Raw genomic sequence first — 10,892 nt, 5'->3', positions numbered from 1 at the left:
AACCAACTTTCTACATCCCTTCACCTTATGATTAACCATGAGGGAGACATGAAGGGATAAGAATATCAACACCTTATAATTTAAATTCATTGCATCATAAGTATATGAAAAGGGGATCTCTCCTAGCTCTATCTTGATCTCTAACTATTACCATGGCTTTCTCCTTAGCTGCTTTATTTCCCCCCTAGTGACCAAATCTGATTACTTTTTTGTGTTCATTGTTGATTATTTCATTGTCCTGACTACTATGGCTTTTCCATTTGTGACTTTCACTTCCAGTCTGCCCATCATCCTTACATATGGGTATATTCTACCTGCATTTGGAATATTTGGATCATCTCTTTCTCAAGGAAATCAATGCATTTCATTTTTCTGCCTGCATATATGTAATTTTGTTTCTTCATCTGATCTTCGTTGGCATCGAGTTTTGCTTGATATGTTTTTTTTAAAAAAAAAATTGGCCCTATGACAACTAGTTCAACATGCATTAGAGGAAGCTGAGTTGGGGATCAAAAACTGGGAGCTGGTATGGCTGGTACTAGAGGAAGAAGACATAATGAATGAATTATGAAAATAGATTATGAAATAGATTGATAGGCTAGCTACCTATGTTAATCATGAAAATATTTTTTCTTATTTTGCCCTTTTGGGATGTTCCCATAACTTGACAATTAAATATTTGAGTTGTCATGTTAATTGTTCTTATTTTACTTGATTCTACTTTAGGGAATTTTAATTTGGTACCATCATCAAGAAGAATGAAATGGAGAGTGATACTTGAACATTGTATGTTCAATAATGGCTTTATTTATACTGCAAACTAAAAGGGTTTTTAATTTTTGCATACCCATGCATATAGGCTATAATCATTGTTTAGAATATATATATATATATATATAAATACAACACTCATTTCACTTGAACAATCCTTCGAAAAATCAATAATATACTTTTAATTATAGGGTGCTAACTAGTTGACTTGATAAAGCTTGATACAAAAGACCTATGTTCAACTCTACCCTTACTCCAAGATCATCCTAGTCTTCGAGATAACATACTTTTAATTACTTCTTACAATTTATGATGAATTTGGACAGAATTTGATGACATACTTTTAATTACCTCTTATTATTTATGATAAGCTAACTTAAATAATTTGGACAAGATTTGTCATTTGTGTTTTACTAATCTATTGCTTGAAAAAATTTACTAATACAATTTGTAGCCTTAATGAGGTACATCAACCACTATATTAAATATGATATATATTTTATGTCTAAATTATAATACTTTTTTCATATTTTTTCCTCACAAATTGATTAAACCTTACGCTTATATTACTATCTTTATAATTCATGTCTCAAAATTATGCGTTGTAATACTAAAACTGATAATTGACTATGCATTTTAGTACTACAATAAGAATCCGTAAAATATGATATGAGCATATTTTAGGCTATTTATAAATTTGAGATTTTTAATGTTGATTGAGACTATTAGATATATGTAAGTGTAATGTATCTAGCGATAATTATAAGATCTTAATATTCTCTTACTTCATATGTTTGAACTTTTGATGATGGACTCAACAGAATAAAATATAATTTTATTTTCTTCCTATTCAAACTTGTATCTGAATTTAGAATGTATATTTATTCTTCTCAATTTTTAAATATAATTGTTGAAAATATAAATTTTCTAAATGATATGAAAATTAATCAAGTAGATACCCTAGAATCATTTGACATGTTTATTACACCAAGCAAATAATATTATATAAATACTATAACTTATGATGGAATTTATATATCATATAGTCTTAGCAACACATATCTATAATCACCATTTGATTCTTTTTTCTTTGAGAAAAGTACCTTATAAAATATTAAAAACTTCGAAGCAATCAATATAGCATAATGATAGTGAAAATTTATAGGCTAAAAAGGTATTTCAAGGCTAATAAAAATTTTATTATTATTGGGTGGGAATAAAATTTAACAAAAAAGAGTTACCATTTTTTGCGTTCTTTCTTCATGTAGCACTTGGGCCTTGTAACATTACTTTTCTATAATAAAATCAGATAATTCATATTTTATTAATAAAAATTCTATAATATTTTATCTAAACTTGGCCAAGACTAAGTTAAACATTGACTTTAATATTTTTAAATTATATTCTTTTTTTATTGAGTACAGATTATTGTATCTATTTAACAAAAGTGTGCAATGATATAGTGTAATACAAACGTACATAAAATGTTAAATAACCATCATCTTATGCTATTAGATGGTATGATAAAATAAGTTTAACACATGCAGAGCAATATGATATGGGCATAGATGTTTTTTTTCCCTCCTGATTGAATAAATTATTTTAGTCTAAAGGATCATTTGAACAGCTTTCAAATAAATAAATTAATTGAAAACTATGCATGAATACTAACTCTTTTAAACGACTTGCTTCAATGACATGAACTTCCACATGCTTCTTAGGAGTTGATATTTTTAGCATTCATTTGAGCAATGTTACATGCATACAACTTTGTAACTTTGTAACTTTGTGAACATTTCAGAAATCTCTCCTATTAGTGAAAATCAAACTATAAGCAATAGACAATCCTTCATCTCAAATGCAGATTACTTTGGCATATTGAAATATTGTTTCTTCATGATTTTGTATAACATCATGGTTATGTTGTTATTCTATCAACTTCTATAGGTGTAAAATCAGTATAAACATGAGACATCTCCAAAGCTTGAATAGGTTAAACTTTGAATTGAAGGGAAAAAAAACATTTTGAAAATTTGAATCTAGGAAAATTTATATACATCTTGACCTTTTTCATATGTCTTGCCAGAAGGTCCACTTGACAATTAGTGACCATGCAGTGATAGCAGTGCTTTAATAATTATTGACCAAAATCTGTGCAAGCAAGCATCATCTACTATAGATGTAAATCCATGATAGTTTTGTTGATATTTCTTGAATTTCCTTTCAAATATTTGATAATTGTGGAAAGAATTCTTGCTTTACTTTTTGAAAATTTCTGAGTAGTTGTATGAGTAGCCATTTGAACGCATCCTTGACATTAGTGATGCCTTATTTTTTGTTGATTCTCTAATAGAAACTAAATTTAGGTAACTTCCAATAGGTTTCTAAGGTAGATTTTTAATTCTTTCTTGTAGCTTATGACACTTTAATTCCTTTCTTCTGCTTAGGCAAAATAAAAGTTCTGATATGATATTTGAAAGGGGAATCAATGACTACTTTTCTAAATCAGAAATCTTCTTAATGATGTCTTAGATGTTATTTCCTAATGAATTAAAAAAAGTTCAGATCTGATGTTGAGTTCCCAAACTTTTTATCAAGTTGTCGATTATTCAGATCTCCAACTCATTTGATTTTGGTGCTACAGAATCAAGTTTGGTCATTATTGCTTCAACATGGTGCCATTCTCTGTTGCTTGCTGTTTTCCATTGTCACCATTAATCATCACTCCCTTTTGTCAAGGCTCTTACCTGATATGGAGTGCACAAGCTTTCGATCAGTCTATTCAAGACTTTGCTTGTGCCTTCCTTTGAAAAAACCTCAGTTCTGTCACCAGATGCCAACTTAATCTTTAGTATATATGCCAAATAGTTGAAGCCTATTTTCTCCATGTGCTAGAGCAGCTATGAAACGACTAATAACTATTGAACTCCAAGGCAGAGGCTACTCAACCAACAGTTCTTATCAAAATTGACCGAGTTCTCTAATTCCAATAAAACCAATCCTAAACATATTAACCAAAGTTGATACCAATATTGGATTCCTCGGTATTTATTCCTTTGTCTTTATTTGTCATGACTTAGGATCTCATCTTAGTCCACTTAGGCTATGGACTATCTCCACTTTGACATGTAATTACCTAAGACTTCATCCAAAAAGCTAGCCAGAAGTTATTATTCATATTCTTTGGTCCTGCATAACTATTCAAGATATCCCCAAGTACAAATAATGTAGGACTAAACATATGCCCTTGTATCTAAGTACCCAGGATCTATCAATGCACAAATAATGTGGGACTCGACATATGCCCACATGGGTTAGACATTTCTACACAGTTGGATTTTATTTAAAAGGAAAAACTTTTATCCATCTCTTATCTATGCCCCCGATCAATTGGACTCTAGTAAAATTTTAAAAACTCATTATCTAATCCATGTTTATCACAGCACTTATTTTTATTTTTTATTTTATATTAACATGCATTGTATGTACGGGTTGCTAGTATGATTCAAATCTATGAATTATCAATTGTGACCATATCTAAAAGTTATAAGTTCTAATGTGCAGCCAAAATTCATCCTCGGCATGCTTATTTTTTTTATTTTCTTTTATTTTCTTTTTTGGTAGCATTTGTTCTTTTTCTTTTAAAGTGATTGATTTATAAATGCTAGGGAAAAATATTAGTTCCCTTACATTTTTTGAAGTGAAAGCCCAAGTGGGTTTAGCATTATAAAGTGGGTTGGCTTTTGCGGAGCATCAAAGTTTACTTCACGTTAATGGGGCTTGGAGCCATGTGGCAGTCTTGATGACCCATTGGTCCAATAATTTTGATTTGTCACATGAAAGGAGTAAGAGAAGTACTCAAAAAGAGGCTTTCACAATGAACACAAGTCACTCTTGCAATCACTTGTCACAGAAAGATACCATTTCTAACAATCATAACCATTAGTAGCAACAACGGAAAAAATGCAAATCCTAGCAAAAGCACGGTTAATGATGTAAATAAGAACGGAGGCATATGATCATCGCCATACAGTAGAGTCGTACATAAATGTGGGGACTTCGCCTTTTAAAAATGGTTACTCTTTTTGTTGTTTCTCCATCCAAATTTTTTTTCCCCCCATCAGAAGGTGGATAGCCATCAAACAACACATGCCGTGTATGAGATGGTATGCGCTCATAGATTGTCTTGTTTGATGGACGTCCATCTCTTAATAGCGGCTATCCATGGTTGCACAATACCATGTGGTGCTGCACGTGCACCGTACATGATGCATGTTTGTTACACAAGGGAATATCGACGGATATGAATTTTTTTTTAGAAGTTAAAAAAGAAAAAGAAGAAGAAAAGAAAAAATGTTTTACCTCATCTAGTATTTGATTATGTTCTAAATTGATTCATATCCAAATTAATGTAGAACCTAATCAATTATAAGATGTGGTAGAACATCTTAACATAGAAAAGAGACCACAAAGCAACATTCAACAATGTATTTTAATAAAAAGAAAAACTCCTACCAACTCGGATGGATTAATCAGTCATGCTAGATTTAAGTTTCTGTTTTTATAAACTTAAAGCTAGAGCTAATCTTGACAAAACTGATGCAGTATGCCATAAAGTTCCTATTTGAACAAGACCATGATATTGTAAGCATAGTTTAATATGAAGCATGAGTTGAACCTAGAGATTATCAAGCATGGTCGTATTTTTTATTTCAAAAGAAAAGGGTTTTTCTCCCTATTCCTTTTACGTTCTAATTATAGTTTTGAAAGTTCACTTGGATTTTTTTCTGGAATTAAGACCAGGGTAGTGCAATTATAATCCAATTATAGATAAGTCAAAATGCAATTTTTTACATATTACAAAAGCTGATTGGATTGCCTCCCCCAAAAACATTATTCCTTTCTCTTTGGCCACTTCAATTGTGGCCTTGGCTGTGGATCGAGAAATATTACATGGCTACAGGGGAAGGCCAGGACCAAGTGTCAGTACGAGAGAATATAATGCCCAAAGTCCATGATGACGTTCAGAGTAGTTTCAGATCTTGACATACAGAATATGACTCATCCATTCTCATATTATATTATTTTTTAGCTGCTATAATTCCTTCAGTTGGCAGCATTTTCATCTCAGCCCATATCAAGAATTCATAATTTAAAAAATTTTAAATTTTAAATTTTAAAAAATAAATAGAAAAAAAGAATATTATAGGAAATCTTTCTACCTCAACATTGTCTTGAGTGTGGTCGGCGAGGCCACAAAGCTATGGATTATCTTCAACATAGAAGTGGGCGGTATAGCCGGACAATCTAGACTACTCCGAAGCCTCCACCCTCTCAAACTCTCTCTGCTGGTCAGGATTTTCAATCCAGACAAGATACTCCCTCGGGGCAAGATCATAGAGGAAAGTAATGACCCAAGACCTAGGCCTGCGTCTATGCTCTGACCAAATAGGATGCATAGGCATCCAATGCAGTTGTGGTAGGTAACCTCGTCTCATTTTATTTATTGATGGTTATCTCATATATGAAATGCCTTCATAAACTGATGCATGTTAAATAGATTAATCATAGTTATCCTCCCTTTAATTATGATAGGTATTGATAGGGTATTCTCTAGTTATGTTACACCCTAACATTCTTACAGAAATTTCGTCCTTGAAATTTAAGGCATACCCGAGCCTTGAAACATTTAAGGATATCTAGACCTCATTTTGTCTTCTAGCTCCCAAGTGACCTCTCTTTCGGTATGGTTGCTTCATTGGACTTTCACATATGGTATGGTGCGCCATCTCAAAACTTGATCATTTTTATCTACAATCTTGATAGGTTGTTCATCATAAGAGATCTCATGACTACGCTACAGGGTTTAAACCTCACCACATGACTAGGATCCGGCATATATTTTCTCAACATGTAATATTATGCACCTCTACCAAAGTTGGTAGAAGAGCCAAATGATAGGCTACCTCTCCAACCCTATCTAAGATATCGAAGGGTCCCACATTGTACATGGAAAACCTTCCTACCTCACTACTGTATAGTTAAAAATGTGTAAAATATTACAAATAGATGATATACAAAGTATGAATCTCAGATCTCGACATATAAAATATGGCTCACCCTTATGATATTACATTATTTCTTAGCTGCAATAGTTTATCCAAAACCCTAGCTAGTATCCGATGTCATGGTTTCATAATTATTTGCCTGCGCAACTTTCTTCGCATCACAAAACATGTGGACTATTGATTTGTACCATTAGGTCAAAATTTGCAGCATTGAAAGATTAGAGTTGCTTATGTCACAAAAAGTTGGGCCATACAATAAAGTGTTCATGTCACCAAACAAGTATCATTGTCGACGAAGGTCCATTAATGCTATTAACCATGATTATAACAAGGTTACAACAACACGAGTAATGTGATAATCAAGCGGAAAACTTTTTATGCATGCTTGGCAGACATCACTCAAGCAATCTTTTAACACAAATCGCTACGGGGGTCATTGATTAAATTGACAGAATATCGAGAAAAGAAGAATAACAACAAGAAACCCTAGCAAATAGATGGACAAAGTAAGAAATATTTGCATCCAAAAGGTGGCAGATTTGGTGTACCCCTACACCCTCAAAATAGTACAAGTAGGGACTCTCCCTTCCACTAAGGAGGGCCCATCTCACTTGAATTCTTTGTTTCTCAAATGGAAGCATGTGGCTCTCTCCATGGAGCCCCACCCCCATGTGCAATGAGTCACATATCAATCCCAAACCAAACAGTAGAGCCAGATTTTGTTGGCTCTCCAGCTACATCCACAACTACTCCACCTTTCTCATTCATATCCGAATAAACCAGGATCTCACAAATCCATTGTTAAAATCAACCTTTAGTGGGACCAAAATTTACCAAATTTCCTTCCTAAAATGAAAGACTTTCTTGAATGCAATTGAAATTAAGTGTGAGCATAGCTTTTCTTTTTCACAATATATTTTAAATTATGTCCTTTTTTTATTTTCTATAAAATTTGCAAGCATCAAAGTTTTTGAACCCCAAGAAAAGAAAAAGGCCACTACATGAACACAGTCCATGCACTCCTTCACCCTTAATACTGCCACTCTTAATGACAAAAGATCTTTAACAAGAAAAAAAAAAAGGAAAAGTAAAAGGATACATCAATTTGGGGTTTTGGACAATCCAAGCATCGAACAAGAAAGCACTAACAGGATTTTTTTTTAAGTGCGAATCAAATAAACCAAAAATAAAACCCCAAAAAGCAAATAAACTGAGGCAGTTCGCTCTGTTATTCCCTCCCAATCAAATACAGAAAGAGAATAATAGCTAGGAATAAAAAAAAGAGAATTTTAAGCCACCATAAGGACCGCCGCTCCTACCGCCGCGGCGGCCACGATCCACGGCCCGGCACGTGCCCTCGCGCCGGCGGCGCTCTCATCATCCGCGGCCTTCTGATTATCCGCCGCCGGCGCCTCCCCTGGCCCTGCCGGCGCGGGCGGCGAAGCATGGTGGCGCTTCCTCGATTTGGTCGGCGCCTCCGCCACCGGAGCCGGCGCCGGCGCCGGGGCCTTGGTCTTCTCCGGCTTGAACAGCTCCCGCGGCTCCAGCACCTGGTCGATGGTGTACACCGCCAGCGGGTCCTCGTCGATGAGCGTCCCCGTGATCGTCGCCACCGTGACCCTCGTCTTCAGCGTCACCACCTCGCCGTCGTTCTGGACGGTGAAATTATAGTTCTTGGTGCTCCCGTCCGTCGCCAGGGTATTGACGACGCCGTTGTTGGATTTGAGCATCTGGATCGAGTTGTAGACCGGGATCCCGTGGTAGAGTAGCACCGAGAGCTTGCCGTCGGCGGTGAGGTTCTTGAATTTGGGCATGAACGCCTTCATGGCCTGGTCGATCGGGCAGAAGACCGTCAATCCGCCTCCGACGTTGCTCTCGAAGGTCTTCTCGGCGTCGCCGGTGGCGACGAGTAGATCGGCGAAGGTCTTGCAGCCCTTCTTGGACATGAGGGTGGTGAGGTTGACCTGCGCGGGCGCCGGCGTGGGGGCCTCGGCTTCCGGCGAGGACAGGACGGAGCTGATCTGGATGACGGCGAGGTCGTAGGGGATTTCCTTGATGGACTTGACGAAGTTGACCGGGGGAGCGTCGCCGACGTCCTCGGCGGCGAAGGAGACGCGGCCAGCGCGGTGGTTGGTGATGTTAACGAAGCCAGCGGTGCCGGAGGCGGCGCCGGTGGCCTGGAAGAGGGTGGACGAGGCGGCGGTGCCGCCGTTAATCTGGTGGAGCTTCTTGGCGCCGAAGTAGTCGACTAGGACGTGGAGGGAGAGGACGTTCTTGAGAGTGTAGAGGGGGAGGTGCTTGGCGAGGAGGGGCGCCATGCCGGTGTTGCTGACGGCTAGAACGGTGATGGTCTTCCGGCGGTTGATCTCGCCGGCGAGGTGGGTGGCGGTGAGGTAGTGGTTGAACGTCGAGAACTCCGGGTGCTCGGCGAGGATCTTGGTGATGTTGTGCTCGCGGGACACGGCGAGGCAGCCAGAGAAGAGGAGGAAGATGACGCCGAGGGATAAGACGTTCTGCATTGTCGCGGTTATTCGTTGCCCCGGCCCGCAGATATCCGGGATAGCGGAGATCCGGTGTGGATAGCAGGAGGAGGCGGATAAGAGTGTGAGAGAGAGAGAGGAAGCAGGTGGTACTCAAGTAGTGGAGACCGGATACTGGTCACCGGAGAGGTGGAGGTGCAGCAAGGAATCAATAACCGATAAACCTCAGTCTTCCATATTATTACATACCGTGCCATTAGCTTTCAATTTACTCATCAGTAGTTTATTTCAGAGCACATTCCCGCACCATCTCGCGGGTTCAAATTTACTCTGTGAAAAGAAAGTGATAGCAATGTTTATGAGATTATTCAGAAAATTTTAAAATTACTTTAACTTTTCCTAAATTGGATAATTTTCTGAATTATTTTTTTTAAATAAACCAATCCATATTTATTCATATTTTTGCTATTTACTTGCGGCTTACTTAAGACTAATAATACAAGATCTTTTTACATATTACAAATTAGAAAAATCATGCTGAAAGTTACATTTTCTCTATGTAATTTGTGATTAATGAGACAATATGTTAAATTTAATTATAATTTTAATGCTTTATTAATATTCAAAAATAATCATTGTCTCATATAAAAATTAAATATAAAATTTAATATAAATAACTAGTGGCAATCTAGTATATATATATTTTTTAATACAACAACTGCTTATTCTACTCCAGTGTAGGAGCAGCCAGTAGAATCAAGTGCTACAATTTGGCACAAATGCGAGGGGGCCATCTGATGTGGCCAACGTGGCTCTTCGGAGCTGCGCAACATAAAAAGTAACTCAGTCTGCAGTTCTATTCGCCTTCCGATATACGTGCAATGCCTGAAAGATGCTAATCTCTCAATATCAAATGGATGTTGCAAAGCAGGAGACTCCCATCCCCTTCTATCTCTTTTTCCGTATCCAGTCAATCACTATAGTCGAGTCTCTCTTATGAACAGAAAATCAAGACAATCTACTATTCAACCCGTCTCATTCTCTTTTTTTTTTTTTTTTTTTTGGTATTTTCCATGTGCACAAGGATGCCTTCAAGTTTTTTTTTTTTAATCGGCACCATCAAGTTTTTAGGTTAAAACATTAATAAGGAGGGAAGTTGTGTGATTAAAATACTAATAACATGGTCTTCATCCAAGTCAAACGAGACGGAGCAGCATGGAGGGAGCACGTGCTTTCGGCATCTTCTCACCGCAAAGCAAGGTAGGCTACCAAAAGCACCCCGTCCCTCAACTTTGAAGCACCGAGGGCAATATCGTAGTTCGATCGAAGATGGAGGGCAGGATAATTAGTGGAAGGGGCGAGAGTCGTGACCTCCGCAAGGGCGTCGTCCGTGGGGGGCCACGTGCTCCAGAAGCTCTCCATTCTGTCGGTGGACTGCTCCTGCTCCACGTGTACGGCGATCGGGCGGTGCCTCAAACCTCGGGGGCAAACGATCCACCGAAACTAAGGGCGCTTAGATTGCGGCGTTTAATCTGGAGGCTTTGTCCAAATTCGACGGTCGGGATCCTCCGCT

General features: G+C 37.4%; 1 protein-coding gene across 1 annotated transcript; it reads right to left on the bottom strand.

The window, feature by feature from the left end:
- Positions 1-7,821: 7,821 nt before the first annotated feature.
- On the bottom strand, positions 7,822-9,439 carry LOC120107389 (fasciclin-like arabinogalactan protein 2). The gene has a single exon (XM_039120653.1). It carries the CDS (start codon positions 9,356-9,358, stop codon positions 8,129-8,131), a length of 1,230 nt encoding a protein of 409 aa, XP_038976581.1. The 5' UTR covers positions 9,359-9,439; the 3' UTR covers positions 7,822-8,128.
- Between the last annotated feature and the right edge of the window lie 1,453 nt (positions 9,440-10,892).

Source organism: Phoenix dactylifera, unplaced genomic scaffold, assembly GCF_009389715.1.
Source record: "Phoenix dactylifera cultivar Barhee BC4 unplaced genomic scaffold, palm_55x_up_171113_PBpolish2nd_filt_p 000848F, whole genome shotgun sequence".
Classification (NCBI taxonomy): domain Eukaryota; kingdom Viridiplantae; phylum Streptophyta; class Magnoliopsida; order Arecales; family Arecaceae; genus Phoenix; species Phoenix dactylifera.
Note: the sequence above shows the minus strand (reverse complement) of the source record. Positions and strands in the feature narration are given on the sequence as shown.

What these genes read in the sequence shown, in the direction of transcription:
- LOC120107389 (XM_039120653.1), bottom strand. Translation starts at nt 9,358, where the DNA reads ATGCAGAACGTCTTATCCCTCGGCGTCATCTTCCTCCTCTTCTCTGGC.